The sequence below is a fragment of the Apodemus sylvaticus genome, chromosome 2 (genome assembly GCF_947179515.1).
Source record: "Apodemus sylvaticus chromosome 2, mApoSyl1.1, whole genome shotgun sequence".
Taxonomy (NCBI): domain Eukaryota; kingdom Metazoa; phylum Chordata; class Mammalia; order Rodentia; family Muridae; genus Apodemus; species Apodemus sylvaticus.
In genome coordinates this window covers 63,823,715-63,846,951 of record NC_067473.1, presented here as the reverse complement: position 1 = coordinate 63,846,951, position 23,237 = coordinate 63,823,715, and the positions used below count along the sequence as shown (strand labels likewise).

Below are 23,237 nucleotides of genomic sequence, written 5' to 3'. Positions count from 1 at the left end.
TTGGCTGCTAGCCTCAGTGTTAGTGCTCTGAGGAAATGTAAGGTGCTGTGGAAATCCAGCCTGCCAGGGAAGGGCAGCCTGGAGAAGGGGGGTCGGATGCTCTGCACGGGAGGAGGTGGCAGACAGTCAATGAGACAGTAGTGTAGGACACGAGATTTCTTTCTTCTGGAGGAACTAAAGGACAAGGGTGTGGCCAGAGTGGGGTAGGGGTCCCCAAGGATGAAAGAGGGGGCCTTTGGGGTCTAATGGAACCAGTTCTAGAGGAGCTCTGGAGATGAGAGGAACCGTGGGAAGCATTTGACAGCTTCGAAGGGAGCAGTCATCAGATCGGCATCTGCCAGGGCTCCCACGGTGTGTCAGTGGGTGTTGTGGTCACTACCCGTGATGTAATTACAGTGAGGACGGAAGACATGGTCAGTTGTTAGGAGGCAGGGGAGGTAGGAGGCCCTGAGTTGGTTAGGTGTAGGTGGACAGGAAGAGCCTCGCAGCTCCCGGTGTAAACATCTGCTTGACCTTCCCGAGACATGTTAATTTTGAGGTTCTTGCCCACTGTCTTCAGTTAGCATTTTGTTTTCAAAAATATGGAAAAGCCATTAGTAACCCTCACACACTATTTGGACATTGGTCATAATTTCTTTTTCTTTTTAATGTTTTTGAGGCCGTTTCATGATGTATTCCAGGCTGGTCTCAAGTCCCCTGCCTCAGACTCCTGCTAGGGATTAGACTCTTATGAGGGGAAATGGAGAAAAGAAAGGGACGAGAGAAGAAAAAACAGTCGAGGAAATTCAGCAGGGGAGCTTGGGCTCCGGTGGGGTGCATGCTGGAGATGTCTCCACTGCTTGCCCATCCATGAGGACCTGGATCTGATCCCCAGCACCATCTGAAGCAGGCATGATATGCACACTAGCAATTTAGGAGGTAGAAGCAAGAGAGTCAGAAGTTAGAGGCCATCCTCAGCTACATAGTGAATTGGACCAAGCCTGGGCTATAAGGGAGTTCATTGCAACAGCGTCTCTAAAACCAGCTGTCATGTGATCAGTGGAAGGTGCAGAATTTAGAGGAGGTCACATCCTCCCTAGCTGTGATCACCCTCGAGGTGGGGACTCCTCACCTTTGGCTCACCGTTCTGAGCATAGTTAGACGCATGGAAGGCGGGTAACAAGGCTGCGCACAGTGTGAGCAGTGAGCGCTGCCCGTGCTTAGCTGAAGAGGCACCTGTCGGGTTGTGCCTGCTGTGGAAACCTGCTGCATTCACCTACGGAAAGTCCCTTTTTCTCCAAGTTAATACATAAAGATGGTAAAACCTTTCTCAAGTTCAAACATGTTCGTAGAGAGTTAGCACATTGGATCAGACGTTCATGTGAGTGGATTTCTCTTCAGGGTATGTGGTCTCCTACCTGTGTGAAGGCTGTGTGAAGGCTGTGTGAAGGCTGGGCTCTTCAGGGTCTGTGATCTCCTACCTGTGTGAAGGCTGGGCTTCTCACCCAAGAGGAGACCAGGATGAGCTCTTTATGAATTTAAAGTGAGTCACATAAACCCTATTGAGCCATTGCTGACCCTAATACATGTCTATAGAGACAATTCTGAGCTGCCTGGGCAGGGGGCTTATAACGGTAGGGACCACATCCCTTGACATAGCTATGATGGCTGTTAACAAGCATGACGGTATATGAACTTTTAATAATAAGGTGCAGTGTGCCACCGTGGTGTTTCTGTTTGATGGGGGACCAGGAAGCCTTTTGGTTACAGAAGCAGAAGAATGCAGATCAGCAGAAGTTCCTCTAAGCACTGTGCATGCATGAGGGTCAGCCTGACCTCATGTAGCCCAGGGTCAGTTCGGAATTTAGCAGATATGTTTTTCTCATTTCATCTGGACTCAGAATAAGAGGACAGAAATCCCTACAAGCCACCACTTGCACCTGTGATGCCAACACAGGACAGTGATCAACCAGACCTTGTAGTCATTGTAACTCTGCTCTCCTGTCACTTCTAGAAACTGTTCCTGTGAAGTTTGTGGCTCCTCCTTGCTCCTCTGCAGACCTGGGTTTGTGTTGGTTTACAGTGTTGCTTTCTAGATTTCACACATTGGTCACCCGAAAACCAGAGCTTTAACACAGAGATGACACTGCCATTAACAAACCCCATGGTAGCTTATATTATAAGTTAAGTCTTGCATTAGAGGCAGGAAGATCACCAGATCAGAGGACAGTCTGGGCTACAGCAAGACCCTCTCTCAAAAGGCTAGGGACTGAACCACACATGGTGGTGCATGCCTTTAATCCCAGCACTTGGGAGGCAGAGGAAGGTGGATCTCTGAGTTTGAGGCCAGCCTGGTCTACAGAAGTGATTTCCAGGACAGCCAGGGCTACACAGAGAAACCCTGTCTTGAAAAACAAACAAACAAAGCCAGCAGCTTAGGGTAAAACCTAACATGCACAAGGCTGTGAAGGGCGCGTAGTGTGACTGCTCATTCCTGATTTTGGTTGGATTTCATATTACATTTAGGTTTTTGGGGGTGTGTGTGAGGGGGGTGCTCAGGTCCCATGATGCATAAGTGGAGGACAACTCGCAGGACTTGGTTCTCTCCTCCCACCACGTGGGCCCAGGAGCTTGAACTCAGGCTGTCGTTCTAGGAGGCAAGCACCTTTTCCTGCAGAGCCATCTCATGGTCCTGGCTTTTGGTTTTTGTCTTGTTTTGTTTTGTTTTTGTTTGTTGTTATTGTTCATTTTGAGACAGAATCTATTGGCCAAACTGGTCTGAAACATATTGTACCCTAAGTGGGCCACACACCATTGACAGTTCCCCTGCCTCAGAGTGCTGGAATTATAATTACAATATAATTATACAATATAATTATAATCACGTATCATCATGCCCACCTTTGATTTGTTTGGTTGTTGGCATTTTGTTTGGTTTTATTGTATTGTATTGTACTTTGGGGGTGTTTGTTTGTTTGTTTGTTTGTTTGTTTGAGACAGGGTCTCATTATGTGGCTCTGGCTGGCCTGGAATTCACTGTGTAGACCTGGCTGGTCTAGAACTCACATAGATCTGCCTGCCTGTGCCTCCTAAATGCTGGGTTTAAAGACTTGTTCCATAATGCCTATCGCTGACCAGGCTGATGTCACACCCTCCAGCTCTAGCCTCCCAGGTGCAGGCCCTGCAGACAAGCACCACTGTGCCCACCTCCTAACCGCTTTAAAAGAAAGTTCATATTTTTAAAATGTAGTCTTTCCAAATTCTGTTCAGACTACCAAAACCTTTCATGTGTCAGGATTCAGATGCAAAGCACTCCTAATATATTAACATCTTGCTCTCACAAAGATGGGGTGTGGGGAAGCACAAAAGGGTTGAAGTATATCTTGAAAGTCCAGGGTGTCCAGCAGTGTCCGTTTGGATGGTGGTTAATCCCATCCCAACATAACCCATGGTCATCCAAATTCGTTGTCGTGTTGCAGGCACTGTAAGAAAAGAACTTGTACCGTGTAGCATGCAAACATCTTCAGCTGTTAGTGCTCTGAGCTGCAGACTACACCTTCACCCTCTGTATGCACCTGGACTGGCAGAGGTCAGAGTCTGTGCATACAGCACATTATCATCCTAGAGAGCAGTTAGTATGTGTGACCCACACCAGCTCTAAGACTTGTGCCCTCTGTCCTGCTTGGAGCCCCCAGTGGAGGCAGAAGAGGCTAATGGAGTGCTAGCCCCCCGCTTTGGGGGTGGGTTTCTGCTGAAGTTGGGCATTGCCCTGACTTGAAGCTCTGTAGCCCTGGTCCGAAAGTTTTGGCTTCACCCCCTTTGCACCCCAACCTCTGCAGTGTTCAGAACCAGCATAAATTGATTCAAGTTCTCTTTTTGTTTCTTTCCATGGTGCACAACCCAGAAAGTCCTATGAGTTCGAGGACTTACTACAGTCTTCCTCTGAGAACAGCAGGGTGGACTGGTACGCACAGACCAAATTGGGACTCACACGCACTTTATCGGAGGAGAACGTCTATGAAGACATTCTAGGTAAGGGGTCAGAAAATGCAGAAGCAGAACTGCTGCTCCAAGAGCTGGCAGAAAGGAAGGAGAAATGCCAGGCTGCTGTAGAAGAAAATAGTAAAAACCGAAAGCACTGCTTACTTCGTACAAACCACCTCAGGAATAGACACCAAAAATGGTTGTGTATCCACAGACGGTATACAACTTTTAATATATTAAATTCACTCATCATAACACTTTAACTGTTATAAAAACATATGCTCAGAATCACCAGTAAAAACTTAAAACTTAAAAAATAAAACCGAAAAAGAGCTGATGAGAGGGAGAAGGCCCACAGGTATTTGCTCATGAGGGGCAGAAAGGAAGATGCTGCTCACAGATGACATTCGTGATGTTATCAGTACCAGAAATGCCTCATGATAGGAGGAAGCCCAGGACTGTGTGAGGGCTGAGCAGAGCCGCCTCGGTCTGGGTTCCCACCATGTAATGAGATAGCAAAGGTAGTTTGGGAGAATGGTGACCCGTAACCCAAACTGGCTACTTTCTCCCAGGGTGGCTCTGTTCTCAACAGGGCTTCTCACAGTCCCCAGGAAGCCTGCTGCCAGCTCCCTGGGACCCATGGCTTTCCTCGGTAGAACCAGAGCCTCGGGGCCTGCAAGGCCCAGGAAATACCTATCCCCAGTCACTCCGGCCAGACCACCTATGTCCTATGTCCATTTCTAGAGCCAGAAGTGTGATTCGGTGGTAGCCGTAGGCCTGGGCTGTCAGCCCTCCCTGAGTGCGCCTCTGAGGCAAGGCCCAGGCCTGGCAGAGCAGCTAGCCCGGAAACTGAGAGTGGAGTTTATTTGATGCAGCTACAGTGGGAAGATGGGGAGTTATCCCCTCAGTGAGAATCAGGATCTGCTGCCAGAGGAAGGGAGGGCCAGCAAAACAACACACATCTCCCAAGCACTCCCAGGAGGGGGCCAAGATGCTGGCTTAGTGCTCTCAGGGCTGGGGAGATGGCATAGCAGTTAAGAGCTCGGTCTGCTATTCAGAGGACCCGGGTTCAGTTTCCAGAGCCCGGCTAGAGGCTCGTAATCATCTGTGACCCCAATGCCAAGGGATTTGACGTCCCCTTCTGGCCTTCTCACATGTCAGCCAATCACAGATGATATGTTCAAACAGAGCATCATTCACATAAAATAAATCTTTTAAAAAGAGAGAATAAGCCGGACAGTGGTGGCACGCCTTTAATCCCAGCACTTTGGAGGGAGAGGCAGATGGATTTCTGCGTTCAAGGGCAGCCTGGTCTACAGAGTGAGTTCCAGGACTGCCAGGGCTACACAGAGAAACCCTGTCTGGGGGGAAAAAAAAAACAATAAATAAATAAATAAATAAATAAATAAATAAAAAATAAAATAAAAAGAGAGAAGAGGTAAAGCTCTAACACTCTGACCCATTTTGTCATTGGTCACAGATCCGCCAATGAAGGAAAATCCTTATGAAGATGTGGAGTTGCATGGCCGCTGCCTGGGCAAGAAGTGTGTCTTGACTTTCCCTGGGTCGCCCACCTCCTCCATCCCGGACACTTCCACCAAGGTACTAGCTTGGGCACACTGCCTGACCACTCTCCTGACACCAGCCCTCTCCACAGAGCTCCCTAAATATCTCTGGGGTCTAGCTCAGGACCCTCTCCAAACTCAGTAACTGAAAAGCAGTGCCTCAAACTGCACAGCTCCCGATGTGTGTCCTGAGCCATGAGTGGTACACACACCTGCACTCCCAACCCTTGGAAGACAGAGGCAGGAGAATTGCTGCCCAAAGTTTAGGGCCAGCCTGGTAGACATAGTAAGTTCCAGGGTAGCCTGACTAAGACTGTGAGATCCTGACTATAAATAAACAAACAAGCAACTAGAAAAAGAAAAGGAGAGACAAGAAAGAAAGGCAGGGTGTGGCATGGATTTGTACGGTTGGCTATCTATCATCTCTACATTTTTAGAAACATTTCTTTCTTTGCCAGGTGTGGTGGAGCATGCCTTTCTTCCTAGCCTTCAGGGGCGGAGGCAGATAGACCTTTGTGAGTCTGAGGGCTGCCTAGTCTATGTAGCAAATTCCAGGCATCCAAAGCTACAGTGAGACCCTGTCTTACAAAATGTTTAAAAAGTACTTATTTATTTTTGTATGTATGTGAATCTATTTATGTATATGTATGTGAATTTTTTTATATATGTGTGTGAATTTATGTGCATCACATGTGTTCAGGAGCCCTTGAAGGCCACAAGGGGGCATCAAATCCCCTGGAACTGGAGTAATAGGCAGTTGTGAACTGCCGTGTGGGTGCTCGAAATTAAACCCAAGTCCTCTGTAAGAGTTCTTTTTTTTTTCTTTCTTTCTTTTTTTTTTTTTTTTGGTTTTTTGAGACAGGGTTTCTCTGTGTAGTCTTGGCTGTCCTGGAACTCACTCTGTAGACCAGGCTGGCCTCGAATTCAGAAATTCGCCTGCCTCTGCCTCTCAGAGTGCTGGGTTTACAGGCGTATGCCACCACTCTGTAAGAGTTCTTAATCAGGGGTGGAGAGATGGCTCACCAGTTAAAAGCACTCTCTGCTCTTCCAGAGGTCCTGAGTTCAAATCCCATCAACCACATGGTGACTCATAACCATCTGTAATGAGATCTGATGCCCTTTTCTGGTGTGTCTGGAGACAGCTACAGTGTACTTACATGTAATAATATATAAATCTTTATACCGGGCACCTTTAATCCTAGCACTTAGGAGGCAGAGGCAGGTGGATTTCTGAGTTCAAGGCCAGCCTGGTCTACAGAGTAAGTTCCAGGACAGCCAGGGCTACTCAGAGAAACTCTGTCTCAAAAAAACAAAAATAAACAAACAAACAAAAAACCCAAAAAACTGAGCAGCCTCTCTAGACCCTATGAGCATTTTCTAGCTCAAAGAATGTATGTACTTGTAAACCCGCATTTGCTTGCACATGTACAGAGTATTTCTGTGAGGGAAGCAGCTACCTCGGTGGTCTTAGGATGTCTGAGAACCCAGAGGTCAAGACTCCACGAGTGGCTTCCCTCTTACAGAAGATCCTGTGAACCTTTTAGATTTGTTGTTGAGGACAGTAAATAAAAGAAGACCAAATTTAAACTGCCAGCGTCACTGTCCAGCGTCAGAATTTGTTCCCAGCCTGAGAATTGCAGCTGTAAACCTGTAGTCTCCCTGGGTGGGGTCAGCATTTGCTGGACAGTGGGGTGGGTCTCCACTGGGCGTGCTTTCTACACCTAATGTCAGACAGGAGCACTGCCAGCCACAGACTTGTAGAAGAGTCGGGACATACCCTGTTGTGGCTGGTGAAGTCTACAGGCCCATTTTAGCTGCCTCGGTATTTTCCTGAATCAACTAACTTTCACATGGAGAAGACTGTTGCCACGAGGTAGCCAATAGTTAGCAGTTTCTACTTGCCTTGGAAATGTGTTTGTGTTCCCATTGGAATATGGATGTGTCTGACATTTAGAACTTTCCATTCCTATAGAGGCTAGACTGAGGTAGACAGACGCCATGACCAAGGCAACTCTTCGAAGGACAACATTTCATTGGGGCTGGCTTACAGGTTCAGAGGTTCAGTCCCTTATCACCAAGGTGGGAGCATCCCAGCACTGGAGCGGCCTATTTATTATCCATCTGAATTTAGAGTTATAGGTCAGGGCTGGAGAGATGGCTCAGCGGGTAAGAGCACTGACTGGCCGGGCAGTGGTGGCGCACGCCTGTAATCCCAGCACTCTGGGAGGCAGAGACAGGCGGATTTCTGAGTTCGAGGCCAGCCTGGTCTACAGAGTGAGTTCCAGGACAGCCAGGGCTATTCAGAGAGACCCTATCTCCAAAAAACCAAATCCAAAAAAACCAAAAAAAAAAAAAAAAAAAAAAAAAAAAAAGAGCACTGACTGCTCTTCTGAAGGTCCTGAGTTCAAATCCCAGCAACCACATGGCGGCTCACAACTATCTGTAATGAGATCTGACTCCCTCTTCTGGGGTGTCTGAAGACAGCTACAGTGTACTTATATATAATAAATAAATAAGTGCCCTGGCTGTCCTGGTACTCACTCTGTAGACCAGGTTGGCCTCGAACTCAGAAATCCACCTGCCTCTGCCTCCCAAGTGCTGGGATTAAAGGCGTGCGCCACCACTGCTCAGCTAAATAAGTCTTTTTTTTTTTTAAAGAGTTATAGGTCAGTGTGAGACTCTGTGTCAAAAAGGGAGGGAGGGAGGGAGAGAGAAGAGAAGAGAAGAGAAGAGAAAGAAGGAAAGAATGAAGGAAAGAAAGAAGGAAAGAAAGAAGGGAGAGAGGGGGGAGAGGAGGGAGGGAGGGGGAAAGAGAGGGGGGAGAGGAGAGAGGGAGAGAGAGAGAGAGAGAGAGAGAGAGAGAGAGAGAGAGAGAGAGAGAGAGATAGGAGGTGGGTGGCCCCTGGCTGCACACACTTGTACACATGTATGTGTACACCCACACGCATATACAGAAAACAAAAGCCGCAGCCATACCATTCTGCACCTCCCAGCCTACCTAGCTCTTCGTTTCATGCTCTTAGAAACTGTGAAAAACATCTGCCCTGAACAGGCAGAGCAGGCAGCTCCTCCCTCATACCAGAAAATGAAGGCTGAGTAGCCCTTCCTGTCCTTGCTAGGCTGGGCAAGCCTGGAGCTGCAGCCAAACTGCAGTGGCAGAGAGGCCAGTCAAGATTCCTGTCCAGATGAGGTGGTCCTGGATAGCACTGTGAGCTGAGCCGCGCCCCCAACCCCCCTACACACCGAGGGCTGTTAGGCCAGTGCGCCATGACGGCCTCATTCCTCTCATGCTCATTCCTCTCCTCACATCTGGGCGTCTGCTCTGTGCCCCCGCTCGGAGGCACAGCTGCAGACATTGCTGCTTCCTCCATTTAGCTCCTCAGCTATTCATTGAGCATCTGCCACATCTGGGCTGCATCTGGGACCTTAGAAGTAGTTGAGGCAGCCCCTCCGTGTTGACCTCCCCTACCAGCCTCAGAAAGCTCTACGCCATCGCCATCGTCGGGATGTCCATTTAATTAACTCCTGTCGGGTCCCAGTGGGAAGGGAGGGGCAGCGGGACGGAGTGTCTTCAGAGGAGAGCCGATGTGCAGCCTAGAGCAGATGCTGCGGTCTGTGAGCTCCGCGCAGTATTATATAAGCATGCGTACTACACACTGCAGCACAAAGAACGTTAAACCCCAAAAAAGAAATCGTGCATAGGGGCGTGGGCTGGAGTGTGCTCGGATGTCCTCATGTGTATGGGTGCAGAGGTGTATTGCCTGTGTGCACTGAACGTGTGCACGTGTAGGTCTGAAGCTGACCCTGGCTGTCTTGGTCATTCTCTGCTTTATTCAGGGAGTGAGTCTTACTGAGTCTACAGCTTTGCTATTCTGGCTAACCAGCTTACCCAGGAAATCCCACTGCCTCCTGAGTGCTAGCTTACAGGTGTGCTATCACATCTGCCCAGCTGTTAGTGAGTGCTGAGGGTCTAAACTCCAGTCCTCACACCTACAGAGCAAGCATTTACCCAGGAAATCATCTCCCCAGCCTCTGTTAGTTTCTTTGTTTTGCAATGGGGGCGTGGGGAGGGGGTTCCTCACTCTGCAACTCTGGCTGGCCTCAAACTGTAATTTCCCTGCACCAGCTTCCTAAGTGTTGTAATTATACAAATGTGTGCAAGTACAGTTGTCAAGGATTAATTTTTATGTCAGAGAGAAGGATGTTGCTAATCAAGACAGTCCTTTTCCTTTTTCTTTTTTTTTTTAAACATTGTGACACCCATTTAGTCAAAAGGGGTCAGAGATCTCCGCTCCAGGTCACATCATCCTCCCTCTGAGGAGGCTCAGAACTTTTGCCACATCCTCCCTACCAAGATGTCACGTGCTAAGACCCATCCTGCAACAACTCACAAGGCTTGACCTCAGGCCAAGAAGGTCCTTGTCTGCCTCTCTCCTTCAGGCACTGCAGACCTTCTGAGTCCAGTGCCCATGGATTGGAGGCCACGTTCCGTGGTGACAGCTGCGAGAAGGAGCCATGGTACGGTTAGGCACTATGTGTGTTGGCCTGTTGGTTCCCATCAACGGTAGAATCTGCTGGGTGACAGCCTGAAAAATCTCACCTTTAAGATGCTCCAGTGGCTTCCCACAGTCAGGGTCTTGCAAACTACCGCCAGTTGCTGATTTTTATGAATGACGTTGTGTGCGGTTTTCAATGAATGAAGTCTTCTCCCTCTACTTAGCTCTTCGCACGTCCCATGCTGTACATGGACTTGGCATGGTTAAGAAGCTGCAGCAGAAAGGGCACAGCCCACACTGCCGTAGATCCTATCTGGCTTTGAGGAAGACCTTCGCTGACTCCTACTGGTTCTAAAACCCACACCCTTGCTTTCAGAAGCTTCAGCACATAGACATCTTTACTCTGGTACCACCTCCCCCAGGACCCTCAGGACCCTCAGAGCCCCGAATTAAGACTCCTGTCAGGGCCAGGCGGTGGTGGCACACACCTGTAATCTCAGCACTCTGGGAGGCAGAGGCAGGCGGATTTCTGAGTCTGAGGCCAGCCTGGTCTACAAAGTGAGTTCCAGAACAGCCAGGGCTATACAGAGAAATCTGCCTTGAAAAAACCAAATTAAAAAAAAAAAAAAAAAAAAAAAAAAAAGACTCCTGTCAGAATTGGCTTCTTTTTACTGAGCCTCAGACTATGCTAAATACTTTTGAGGCTCACTCCCTCATCCTGCTCTCTTCCCTTTTATCAAACAAGAAGCTTCCAAAAGTCCACTCCCTCCCAAACTCCCTGGACCGTTAGATATTTGGGTGCTCTGTGAGACTGCTGGATCCCTTCTCCCCAACAGTGGCACCAGGAGATGCAGCCTGTGCACGGCTTCTGCCAGGCTCCTTGGCATGCCATCCAGAATTGAATACCGTATTCTGGGTGCTTCTCTTCTCAGATCTTTTCATTGGTCAAACAAATATCCTGTAATAAAACTAGCCTGGTGCAAAACTTGAACAGAAGCAGATGCCCACTGGTTGCCAGCAGTTACATAGATTTCAGTGTCCTCAAAGTATCAGGACATTTTCTCGGACTTCACTGCAGGTGGAAGTAGGCAGCCTAGAAGGCTACTTTCTGTACTGAGGTGATGAAAATGCCCACACTGTCCACAGCGGGTCAGCACTCCACTGCTTCCTGTGCTTAGCAGGTCCCTGCTCCTTGTAGACCCATGATGAATGGGAGAACCAACCACGGGGCAAATAGGAGTCTTTGTTCCTGGAAATTTTGAAAAAGAAAAACCTCTGAAGTTGTAAATATATCCTACTTGGAACTAAGCAAGACAACGTAGGCCTGTTCCGTAAGCACTTAAGATGCGGTAGATGCAGCTTTGTAAATTGATTGAGAAAGAAAAGCTCTTTCATTAAATAGAATCAGGATAAATTAGCATGGAGGGAAATGATTTAGATTAGCATACCATAAAATAAATTTCCGATGAATTAATGAATAAAATATGTTTAAAAGCAAACCAAGAAAATCCAGACCAAATAGAATTTGGTATTTATTAAACATCTAACAAGAAATAGAGGCTCTTCTTTTTCTAGTTTTTTTTCACCATTTATTTGTATATGTGTGCATACACGTGTATCACAAGCAAGCATGTGGAGGTAAGAACGGCCTGTGTGGGCTGGTTCTACCACGCGGGACCTGTGGCTCAGCCTCAGGTCCTCAGGCACAGCAGCAGGCATGCCCCTGCCTGCTGAGCCACCTCACCAGCCCAGCAGATAGACGCTCTAGATAAAGAATGAGGAAGTTAGGGGCTGGAGAGATGGCTCAGCGGGTAAGAGCACCGCCTGCTCTTCCAGAGGTCCTGAGTTCAAATCCCATCAACCACATGGTGGCTCACAACCACCCACAATGAGATCTGACGCCCTCTTCTGGTGTGTCTGAAGACAGCTACAGTGTACTTACATATAATAAATAAATAAATCTTTAAAAAAAAAAAAAGAATGAGGAAGTTAGAGGACTAGAGAGTTGGCTCTTGAGATAAGCGCGCTTCCTGCTCTTGCAGATGACTGGCGATTGGTTCCTTTGGCTCCTAGTCCCCATGTCAGGCTGCTCACACTGGCCTTTTAGTCCAGCTCCAAAGGAATTGATGTCTCTGGCTTCTGTAAGCACGCACATACACACACACACACACACACACAAACCCATACAGGCACACATGTGCACACACAATTAAAAAAATAAGTCAAACACAAAAAAATAAGAAAATAAAGTCAATCTCTTAAAACAAGTCTAAAGGGGGTGGAGAGGTAGTTCAGTGGTTAAGGGCGCTGGCTGCTCTTCCATAAGACCCCAGCTATCAGGCGGGAGTCCCAGCACCCACGTGGTGGCTCCCGCCACCTTTAACTCCAGCTAGTGGCAGGAGACCCAGTGTCCTCTTCTGGCCTTCTCGGGCACCAGGCACACATGTGGTCCACATATATACATGCAGGCAAACGCCCACACATATAAAATAAAATCCATGGACCATATGGGCCGGGCAGGGGAGCTCAGCCAGAGCAGTTGGCTCTCGCGCTCAGGGCCCTAGTGTGTGACCTCCTGGCACCGTAAAAGCAAAACAGTTGTGTCAGCTATTTCCTGTGATGAAAATATAAATATGAGGGAGCCACTTGGCAAAGCTCACTGAAGGAAGACTGACAAATGGCTAATAGTTCTATAGAGAATACATCTTAAGATAGCCAGAAAAATAAGAGGCTTCCCAAAGGAAAATAGGCAAAGAGCATCACATCGAAAACACAGGAAAGACAGAACATTGGGCAGGAAAAATATCGGTGCTGAGAGGAAGCAAGTGGAGGACAGTGAGTGCCTTCCGATCTCCAGATACTTTATATCTTTTTATTTGTTTAGTGGGTCGGTTGGTGTTTTTGGTCTTTTAAGACAGGGTTTCTATCCTGGAACTCTGTAGACCAGGCTGGCCTCAAACTCACAGAGATCCACCTGCCTCTGCCTCCCGACAGCTGGGACACCCAGTGATACCCTACGTCTTAAACACGTGAAAATCAGCAGGCTGCGCCTGGCTTCTTACGAGGAGCAACATACAGCTGACGGACCAGCAGAATGGCTCCGTGGGTAAAGCACTTGCTGAGTAACCCTGACGTGCGGAGTTCGGTCCGCATAAATCAGGCACAGCTGTAAAGCTGGGAAGGAAGGACTGAAAGCTGTTCTCTGCATACGTGCAGTGGCTCACACGTCATGCACTTACACACACAGTATTAAATAAGTCGGGAAGTCTACGATGCTGGAAGTGGCGGTAAGCACCTGGACTCTCAGCCCTATTATGAATTGATGAAAGACAGAACAGAGGATCGTCAGGAATTTCCTATACTCAGTACAGTTGCCAAAACAAAAGAGACCCTGCCTCAAAAGCAAGGAGAGGACTGACCCCTGAAAAGCTGTCCCCTGGCCTCCTTGTGCACCAACAGCATGCGCTGACACACACACACACACACACACACACACACACACAATAAATAAGTAACTGTCAAAAATGATAATACAAATCTGGAGAGATGGCCCAGCAGGTAAGAGCACTGGCTGCTCTTCCAGGACCCCCGGTTCATTCTCAGCACCCACATGGCAGCTCACAACCATCTCTAACTCCATTCCCAGGGGATCCAACATCATCTTCTGGCCTCTGCTGACACCAGGAGTGTGCATGGCGCACACCATTCATGCAGGCAAAATACCTATACACATAAACATAAACCTGTATGAACCTGTATGTCTATCTTTAACTTTTGTTCCTACAATTGCACACTATTCCACTGTCTGGATATATCATAACTTACCTGCTCAACCTCTATCAGCGGACATTTAGGTTATTTACAGCGTTTTGTGATTATATGCCTTCTCACAATGTGTAATATTCTCTGCAGAGTCTGACTTTCCTGTTACAATACAATGTTACCAAGTGTATCAGTAAGGGGAGATTCTAGGGGTGGGAGGGTGGACTGTAGGGCATGCGCATTGCACACTGCCATTTGTAAGCTGTGCCTAGCTTACCCTCCTCCAGGTTTGCTGGTTTCGACCCTCTCCCTGGCTGTGTGGGAAGTTACTTCTGCTCATGGACTCGCTTACAGAGTGGATTAGCAAGTCATTTTACTTTTTTGAATGAAAATGTTTCCTTGGTGAAGCTTGGCTTTTCTTTTCCTTTTGGAGAAAGTTGAGATTTCTCTACAGATCTGGGAGTCATCACACTCCCACTTTAGGAACGTCTAATTTTTTTTATCTGTTTTTTTGTTTGTTTGTTTTTGTTTTTGTCTGTCTAAGTGGGCTTGTGCTTATCAACTTGTAGTATTTTTCAGGAAAAATGGATTCTCTTCTGTGTTATGTACTATAATTTTTTTGTGTGTGTGACACAGTCACATGCAGCCCAGACTAGCCTCAGACTTGCTGTACAGCTGGGGAGGACCTGGCACATCTGTCTCTCCCCAATGCTAGAATTACAACCATGCACTACCGTGCCAGGAGAAAAGTTCATTTTCATTTTGGGGGGTACTGGAGATCAAACTTGGTGCTGTGTATGTGCCGGTAAGTCCTCTGAGCTACCTTCTCTACTGAGTTGTAAACTTTTGAATAAGTTTTTTGTTTGCTTTTTGATTTGAAAGAAGCTTTGTTTCAGAAAAAAAACCCTGGGTTGGGGCTCTAGCTCAGTAGTGGAGCGCCTCTCTATGTAAGGCCGTAGACACAAACCTCAATACTACAAATAAAAGAAGATGCAGATGGCCAGCGGAGTGACACTTCCCTCAGAGCAGGCCCTTGGCAAGTCAGTCTAGTCCTGCAATTCCCAAGGTGTGTGTCTTATCAAGGCTCAACTGTAAAGCAGTGGGGGCAGATAGCTTCCCACACCTCTGAAAAGAGATTAGACTAAAGTTACATCCTCTGTCACATGCATTCTCCACAGTGGAATGGTGGTGCAGCGTGGTATAGCAAACCGCAGTACCCTGGAGCCCCGCCTCTCCGCTCTGTGTCTCCACAGTGGTCGTCCACCTCGGCCCCTTTGTCTGGACTTATACCTGTCTCCTTTCTCACACAGCAGTCCTTGTCCAAGTCTGCATTTTTCCGGCAAAACTCAGAGAGAAGAAACTTCAAGCTGTTGGACACCAGGAAGCTGAGCCGGGATGGAGCTGGGTCCCCGCTGAGAACCAGCCCTCCGTCTACGCCCAGCAGCCCCGACGACACTTTCTTTAACCTCGGAGACCTACAGAATGGCAGGAAGAAGAAAAAGATCCCCAGGGTAATGCATGCTTCGGATTTTAAGGTCCAGGATGCACCCCACTTCTCTGTAGAGAAGTGGAGGAGAAAGAGTAAGAAGTCCTCTGGTTTCTCCATGACCATGGGACAGATAGACAGCAAACTGGGAGATGTGGGTCATGGTCTGTTACTGTCATAGTCCGTGCCTTCGCCTTAGCCACTCCTCCCTGCCTCCTTATCTAACCTTTTAACTCTGGTTCTTTTCTGTGTGTGTGTGTGTGTGTGTGTGTGTGTGTGTGTGTGTGTGTGTGACAAAGAGAGAGACAGAGACAGAGAGAGAGACTGAACATGAGTTTCACACTTGCTAAGGAAGCACTCTACCATATATCTCCAACTTTGTTTGTTTTTCGAGACAGGGTTTCTCTGTGTAGCCCTGGCTGTCCTGGAACTCACTCTGTAGACCAGGCTGGCCTAGAACTCAGAAATATACCTGCTTCTGCCTCCCGAGTGCTGGGATTAAAGGGGTGTGCCACCACTGCCTGGCCCCAACTTTTCTTTTTCTCAGTGACTGACTTACAGAAAGGAGCTATTGATCCATTCAAGAGAGCTGGTGCAAGATGGAAAGGATAGGGTAGAGATTTAACAGTCTCTCTCTCTCTCTCTCTCTCTCTCTCTCTCACACACACACACACACACACACACACCAGGACATATGCTGCTTCTGTTCTTCACAATGCATAAAAAAATTCAACCTCTCTCTCTCTCTCTCTCTCTCTCTCTCTCTCTCTCTCACTTTTCTCGAGACAGGGTTTCTCTGTGTAGCCCTGGCTGTCCTGGAACTCACTCTGTATACCAGACTGGCCTCAAACCCAGAAATCTACCTGCCATTCTCTCTCTCTTTTTTTTTTTTGTTTTGTTTTGTTTTAAAGATCTATTTATTTATTTTCTATACATGAGTACACTGTACTCGTATTTTTTTTTTAGGGGTCTTCCAACCAGAGTCAGAAAACCTGGACAAATTCTAAAAAAGTTGTTACACTTTGTACTTGTCTTCAGACACCCCAGAAGATGGCATCAGATCACATTGCAGATGGTTGTGAGCCACCATGTGGTTGCTAGGAATTGGTCTCAAGACCTTTGGAAGAGCAGTCGGTGCTCTTAACCATGAGCCATCTCTCCAGCCAAATTCAACCTCTCTTAAACATTTGATTATTTATCACTTTCTAAGTATAGGTGTTTTGCCTGTAATGTGTGCCTTGTGCACACATGGTGTCTCTAGAGGCCAGAAAAGAGCGTTAGGCCCTCCAGAACTGGAGTTATAGCTGGCTATCAACCACCATGTGCGTGCTGCGAATTGAACATGGGTTCTTCAGTTGGAGAGATGGCTCAGCAGTTAAGATCACTTAACTGTGCCGGGCGATGGTGGTGCACGCCTATAATCCCAGCACTCTGGGAGGCAGAGGCAGGTGGATTTCTGAGTTCGAGGCCAGCTTGGTCTACAGAATGAGCTCCAGGACAGCCAGGGATATACAGAGAAACCCTGTCTCCAAAAAACCAAATCCAAAAAACAAACAAACAAACAAACAAAACCCAAACAAACAAACAAAAAAATCACTAACTGTTCAGAGGTCCTGAGTTCAATTCCCTGCAACCACATGGTGGCTCACAACCATTTATAAGGAGATCTAGTGCCCTCTTCTGACCTGCATGCGTACATGCAGGCAGTATGCTGTTTACATAATAAATAAATATTTTTTTTAAAAAAAAGAAAGATAGAGAGAACGTGGACCCTTTACAAGAGTAGACTATGCTGTTGGCCACTGGCCCATCTTTCTACCCCTAGTACTGGGGGCTCTTCAAACATTCTTTGGAATGGTTCCCACCAAAGTGGCCCTGCCACTTTGGCATTTCCTTCTCTTGTTTCATTTTTGGAATAAATACCTATGCCACAGTGACATCACAGTGTTAAAGTATTGGAAGGAGAACTGAGTGATTCTGAAGAGCCAAGGACCCCCCAGTGTCTCAGCTGGGCAAGGGGTGCTTAGACCTGGCTGGCCTCAGGGCAGAGAGGACAGCCTCCTTCTGTGTTTGGACAGTCTGGTTGACAAGAACAATCAAAAGACGGGAGGCGGTGGAAGTGCGTGCCCTCCCCTTTCCCATTGTCATCCTGGGAAAGAAGGGTCCACCCAGACAACCATCTGCACTAGGGAGAGTAATTAACGGTGGCTTTTCTTCTGGTGTCTGGCAGCTGGTATTGAGGATCAATGCCATTTATGAGGCCCGAAGAGGAAAGAAGCGGGTGAAGAGGCTATCCCAGTCCACGGAGAGCAGCTCGGGAAAAGGTAGACTCTGGCCCCCATGCTGGGGCTGTCCTCCTCACTAGAATTTGAGAACATCCTTCCTAGAGAGTGCCTCTTCTCTTGCTTTTCCTCAGTTCGCTGAGGAGGAAGCAGTGGCTTCTTCTTGTCTGCTCTTCTCTCTGGGACAAAGGGCCAGGAGCCAGCTCTGCCTTATCTACTGTCAAGTCAGCCGAGGGCCTCACGTCACCTGGCTCTGGCAGCAACCTTCCTGGCTACAGGAGAGGGCTTCTGCCTCTCGCTGCTAAAGCAGCCATCTTACCCAGAGTCAAGTCAGTTTGCTCAACATTAAGTTGAGCCGAATTTGACTGACATGTTTTACTTAGTTGACAAAACACCCCCTCTGGCCTAGAAGTTTGGGGTTTGTTTCCTATGCTGGGACTCACATCTGCCTCTTCCTTCCTTGTTCTTTGGTTCCAGTGACAGACGAGAACAGTGAGTCTGACAGCGACACTGAGGAGAAGCTGAAAGGTGAGGAGAGCAGGTGCATGAGCTGACTGGGAGGTGAGACAGGTCCATGAGCTGACTGGGAGGTGAGACAGGTCCATGAGCTGACTGGGAGGTGAGGACAGGTCTATGAGCTGACTGGGAGGTGAGGAGAGCAGGTCCATGAGCTGACTGGGAGGTGAGGAGAGCAGGTCCATGAGCTGACTGGGAGGTGAGGAGAGCAGGTGCACAAGCTGACTGGGAGGTGAGGAGAGCAGGTCCATGAGCTGACTGGGAGGTGAGGAGAGCAGGTGCATGAGCTGACTGGGAGGTGAGGAGAGCAGGTCCATGAGCTGACTGGGAGGTGAGGAGAGCAGGTGCACAAGCTGACTGGGAGGGGAGGAGAGCAGGTGCATGAGCTGAGTGGGAGGTGAGGAGAGCAGGTGCACAAGCTGAGTGGGGGGTGAGGAGAGCAGGTCCATGAGCTGACTGGGAGGTGAGGAGACCAGGTGCACGAGCTGACTGGGAGGTGAGGAGACCAGGTGCACGAGCCGACTGGGAGGTGAGGAGAGCAGGTGCAGGAGCTGACTGGGAGGTGAGGAGAGCAGGTGCACAAGCTGACTGGGAGGTGAGGAGAGCAGGTGCATGAGCTGAGTGGGAGGTGAGGAGAGCAGGTGCCCAAGCTGACTGGGGGGTGAGGAGAGCAGGTCCATGAGCTGACTGGGAGGTGAGGAGACCAGGTGCAGGAGCTGACTGGGAGGTGAGGAGAGCAGGTGCACAAGCTGACTGGGAGGTGAGGAGAGCAGGTGCACAAGCTGACTAGGGGGTGAGGAGGGCAGGTCCATAAGCTGACTGGGAGGTGAGGAGAGCAGGTGCACAAGCTGACTGGGGGGTGAGGAGAGCAGGTGCATGAGCTGAGTGGGAGGTGAGGAGAGCAGGTGCCCAAGCTGACTGGGGGGTGAGGAGAGCAGGTCCATGAGCTGACTGGGAGGTGAGGAGACCAGGTGCACGAGCTGACTGGGAGGTGAGGAGAGCAGGTGCACAAGCTGACTGGGAGGTGAGGAGAGCAGGTGCATGAGCTGAGTGGGAGGTGAGGAGAGCAGGTGCACAAGCTGACTGAGAGGTGAGGAGAGCAGGTGCATGAGCTGACTGGGAGGTGAGGAGAGCAGGTGCATGAGCTGACTGGGAGGTAAGGACAGGTCCATGAGCTGACTGGGAGGTGAGGAGAGCAGGTGCACGAGCTGACTGGGAGGTGAGGACAGGTCCATGAGCTGACTGGGAGGTGAGGAGAGCAGGTGCATGAGCTGACTGGGAGGTGAGGACAGGTCTATGAGCTGACTGGGAGGTGAGGAGAGCAGGTGCACGAACTGACTGGGAGGTGAGGAGAGCAGGTGCAGGAGCTGACTGGGAGGTGAGGAGAGCAGGTGCACGAGCTGACTGGGAGGTGAGGAGAGCAGGTGCACGAGCTGACTGGGAGGTGAGGAGAGCAGGTGCATGAGCTGACTGGGAGATGAGGAGAGCAGGTGCATGAGCTGACTGGGAGATGAGGAGAGCAGGTGCACGAGCTGACTGGGAGGTGAGGACAGGTCCATGAGCTGACTGGGAGGTGAGGAGAGCAGGTGCACGAGCTGACTGGGAGGTGAGGACAGGTCTATGAGCTGACTGGGAGGTGAGGAGAGCAGGTGCACGAGCTGACTGGGAGGTGAGGAGAGCAGGTGCATGAGCTGACTGGGAGGTGAGGAGAGCAGGTGCATGAGCTGACTGGGAGGTGAGGAGAGCAGGTGTATGAGCTGAGTGGGAGGTGAGGAGAGCAGGTGCACGAGCTGACTGGGAGGTGAGGAGAGCAGGTGTATGAGCTGACTGGGAGGTGAGGAGAGCAGGTGTATGAGCTGACTGGGAGGTGAGGAGAGCAGGTGCATGAGCTGACTGGGAGGTGAGGAGAGCTGAGTGGGAGGTGAGGAGAGCAGGTGCACGAACTGACTGGGCAGCTGTAGACATAGCTCCTTCCTACAGCTGAGGGACAGACATGGTCTGCTCAGGCTTGTCAATCAAGGCATGAGTGTTGAATGTGAGCAGAGGTGGGCAAGGCCTGTGCAGAGATCAGGTGCAACATACTGCAGCCACCTGTCCTCTCCCTCTGACGATGTCAGGTCCCACATGTGACAGTGGCTGTGAGCTGTAGGCAATCTCTCAAGATCTCAGAGCCTCTGGCTCCTTGCTTGCTAGATGAAGGTGGTAAAGCAATTGGTGCCCACGGGCCTGACGTTCAATGATCCCTGTCCAAGACTGGATCAATTTTTTGAGACTTCTCAGACCCCATGAGAGAACAGAGAAGGCAGCCCTGGGTATTAAGTGAGGTGACGACAAGACTAGTCTACCTAGTGGCTCCCCTCGTTTACCTCTGACACCATCTACTACTGGGCCACCCCCAGAGCAAGCAAGTCCGTTCCCACTGCAGAGAACTGGCTGAGGTGGGAGGGAGTTCCTGAGGTAGCCGGGTCTCTGTTATCACATCATACAGGATGTTTACAAAGCCCTAGCTCCAGAACTTTCATGGTCTGGATTTTATAACATCACACAAACTGAAGACATGACCGCAAATGAGGGGGATACATACAGCCTCCACTCTAAAGACAGAGGGGAAACCTGTGGAGCTTCCGACCCAAGGCTTGACCACCACACCCTGGCCAGTCCCAAGCCTGGGTCCTGTGCCTTGCTTGGCTGGCAGGCCTGTGAGTGCATGGCACACCTCCCACGAGTTTGACAAGAGGCCAAAGAGTTTTCTACTAATTTGCTCGATGTGGAGAAAGACTCAGGGGATTAGAAAATGTACCGAAGCTAGGAATTACATAATCAGTTGAAGGCTGAGCAGCTAACTCCACATTGACAAGTGAGTCACAACAGGCTCGCGGCTTCTCTCCCCGCAGCTCACAGCCAGCGCCTGGTCAATGTGAAGTCACGCCTGAAGCAGGCCCCTCGGTATTCGTCACTTGACCGCGATCTCATCGAGTACCAAGAGAGGCAACTCTTCGAGTACTTTGTGGTCGTGTCTCTGCACAAGAAGCAGGCAGGGGCTGCCTATGTGCCAGAGCTCACCCAGCAATTTCCTCTGAAGGTAGGGGGACGAGTCCCTAGGGGCTGCCTGGGGACTTCCACATTCTGGCCATCAGCTGGGTTCAGGAAGGGCTGGCAGTCCATGAAAGGCTTAAGGTCTGGAACCTTCAAAGTGAGCCCCAAGGAGTGTCTGCCACACGAAAAAGCTGGCCCTGGGGACTGGCAGGGCCCAGGAGGACAGATTAAAGATGCAAAAACAACAACAACAAAATCAGGCAAAGATAGTCCAAGATGTGGTGGCATATCATCTGTAAGCTCAGTATTTAGGAGGTGGGAGGAGAGGCAAGTAGATCTCTGTGTTTGACATCAGCCTGGTCTACACAGAGAATTCCAGGACAGTCAGTGCTACACAGAGAATAAAAGAGAAACCCTTTCCCCAGTCCCACATAAATTGGTCAGGGAGCACACACTTGTAACCTTGGGAGGTAGAGGAAAAGGATCAGAACTTCAAGGCCATCTTCAAGGGTATGTAGTGAGTTCCAGGCAGGCCTGGGATGCATGAGACCGTATTTCAAAACCTTCCTAAGTCCCCTGCTGACTGTCATTTCTCCCTTTTTTTTTTCCAGTTTTTCGAGACAGGGTTTCTCTGTGTAGCCCTGGCTGTCCTGGAACTCACTCTGTAGACCAGGCTGGCCTCGAACTCAGAAATCTGCCTGCCTCTGCCTCCCAAGTGCTGTGATTAAAGGCGTAGCGCCACCACCGCCTGACTCTGTCATTTCTCTTTATCCAGCCTGACTCAGCATTTCCTCCTTAAGACACACAACCCCTAAGTGCCATCCATTTATATCCCTGCTAAATCTTCTTTGAATATATCCTGTTTCTCTAACTGTCAGGGAAAAGTCCTGCCGTACTGTGGCTTACACCACTGATAATTTCATGGCACCTAAAATAAAGAGTACATCCTAAAGCCTACAGGACGTGGCCAGTGTTGCCGAAGGGACTCTTGGGCTTCCACGTCTGCATTAGAGTCTACTGTAGTCTAATTCAGTCCAACCAGAACTTACATCCAGACATTCTAGTGATTTTCTGCTTGGTCCCCAAAGTGATTACAAAGATAAATAGGATGGATGTCCTGCCCTTTCAGAAGGTATTTCAGAAGTATGCTAAAAGAGTGAGTGTTTGCACAAGAGCTGTCAGGAGGTGGTATATGACAGTCATCGTACAAACCAGAGCTCCAGAGAAAGGGGAGGAGACAGAGCCCATCTTGGTTTGTGCTGAGCTTCTGTGGCAATTACCTCATACAAGACCCTTCAGGGCCTGGACCCTGCCTGCTGCCTGCCTGCCTGTCTGTGTGCTTGCCTGCCTGCCTGCCTGCCTGCCTGCCTGCCTGCCTGTCTGTGTGCTTGCCTGCCTGCCTGTCTGCCTGCCTGCCTGCCTGTCTGTCTTTGTGCCTGCCTGTCTGTGTGCCTGCCTGCCTGTCTATGTGCTTGCCTGCCTGTCTGCCTGTGTGCCTGCCTGCCTGCCTGTCTGTCTTTGTGCCTGCCTGCCTGCCTGTCTGTGTGCCTGCTTGCCTGCTTGCCTGCCTGTCTGTCTGTGTGCCTGCCTGCCTGCCTGCCTGTCTGTGTGCCTGCCTGCCTTCTTTCGTCATAGAGGGCTAGCACAGTCTTGAAGTTCTGAACAAAGGTGTAAATGGAAGTAACAATGGGCTTGTGCTCTCCATACAGTGCCTACCCTCTTCCTCCAACACCTTTAAGGAACATGCTCCTGAAAAGGCCACTGCATGGATGTCTGGCTTCTGGGATGTTGCCCAGTGTATCCGTGTGAGACAGGCTCATACTCAGGGCCCAATTGAGAGCCCCAGTAGGTGCCGAGGCCTGAGGACTGTCTTGTCGTTCTGCATCGTCCTCAGGGCTCAGCACATTGCTGTGCACATGCTAACACTTAATTGAGGTTCAAGAACAGAGACATTAAGTCATGAATTAATTACTGAGTCACTAGAATGCTGAATGCTTACCACTTGCGGCCTGGAGCCTTAGACTCAGACGCCCACTAGAAACCCCTTTTAGGGGATAGTTAAGTCACTGTTGAAAACAGAGCTAATTCAGAAAGACATAAAGGGAGTAGTCAGTCACTCAGGATCTCCGTG

General features: G+C 49.4%; 1 protein-coding gene, 1 long non-coding RNA gene and 1 other non-coding gene across 9 annotated transcripts in view; 2 read left to right on the top strand and 1 right to left on the bottom strand.

The window, feature by feature from the left end:
• Window positions 1–23,237, top strand: part of Dennd2a (DENN domain containing 2A) — a 96,163-nt gene that overhangs the window by 46,448 nt on the left and 26,478 nt on the right. For 4 of the 5 annotated variants that reach the window (XM_052173496.1, XM_052173493.1, XM_052173495.1 and 1 more), the window contains exons 3-8: window positions 3,884–4,011; window positions 5,444–5,565; window positions 15,097–15,297; window positions 17,503–17,596; window positions 18,032–18,082; window positions 20,965–21,152. In XM_052173496.1, coding sequence (XP_052029456.1) covers window positions 3,884–4,011; window positions 5,444–5,565; window positions 15,097–15,297; window positions 17,503–17,596; window positions 18,032–18,082; window positions 20,965–21,152 — 784 coding nt within the window. The remainder of the gene's footprint in view (window positions 1–3,883; window positions 4,012–5,443; window positions 5,566–15,096; window positions 15,298–17,502; window positions 17,597–18,031; window positions 18,083–20,964; window positions 21,153–23,237) is intronic. The other variant, XM_052173494.1, reaches the window with a different exon arrangement.
• Window positions 16,237–16,295, bottom strand: LOC127679501 (U7 small nuclear RNA). The gene has a single exon (XR_007976806.1). It is a non-coding gene; the product is annotated as a U7 small nuclear RNA (small nuclear RNA).
• LOC127678508 (uncharacterized) lies at window positions 18,093–20,167 on the top strand. 3 transcript variants are annotated; one of them, XR_007976585.1, is made up of 3 exons: window positions 18,093–18,282; window positions 19,237–19,289; window positions 19,449–20,167. It is a non-coding gene; the product is annotated as an uncharacterized LOC127678508 (long non-coding RNA). The 3 variants fall into 3 exon arrangements; XR_007976586.1 differs by lacking the exon at window positions 19,237–19,289 and adding an exon at window positions 19,174–19,226 and having other exon boundaries at window positions 18,269–18,381; window positions 19,677–20,167; XR_007976584.1 differs by having other exon boundaries at window positions 18,269–18,381; window positions 19,174–19,289.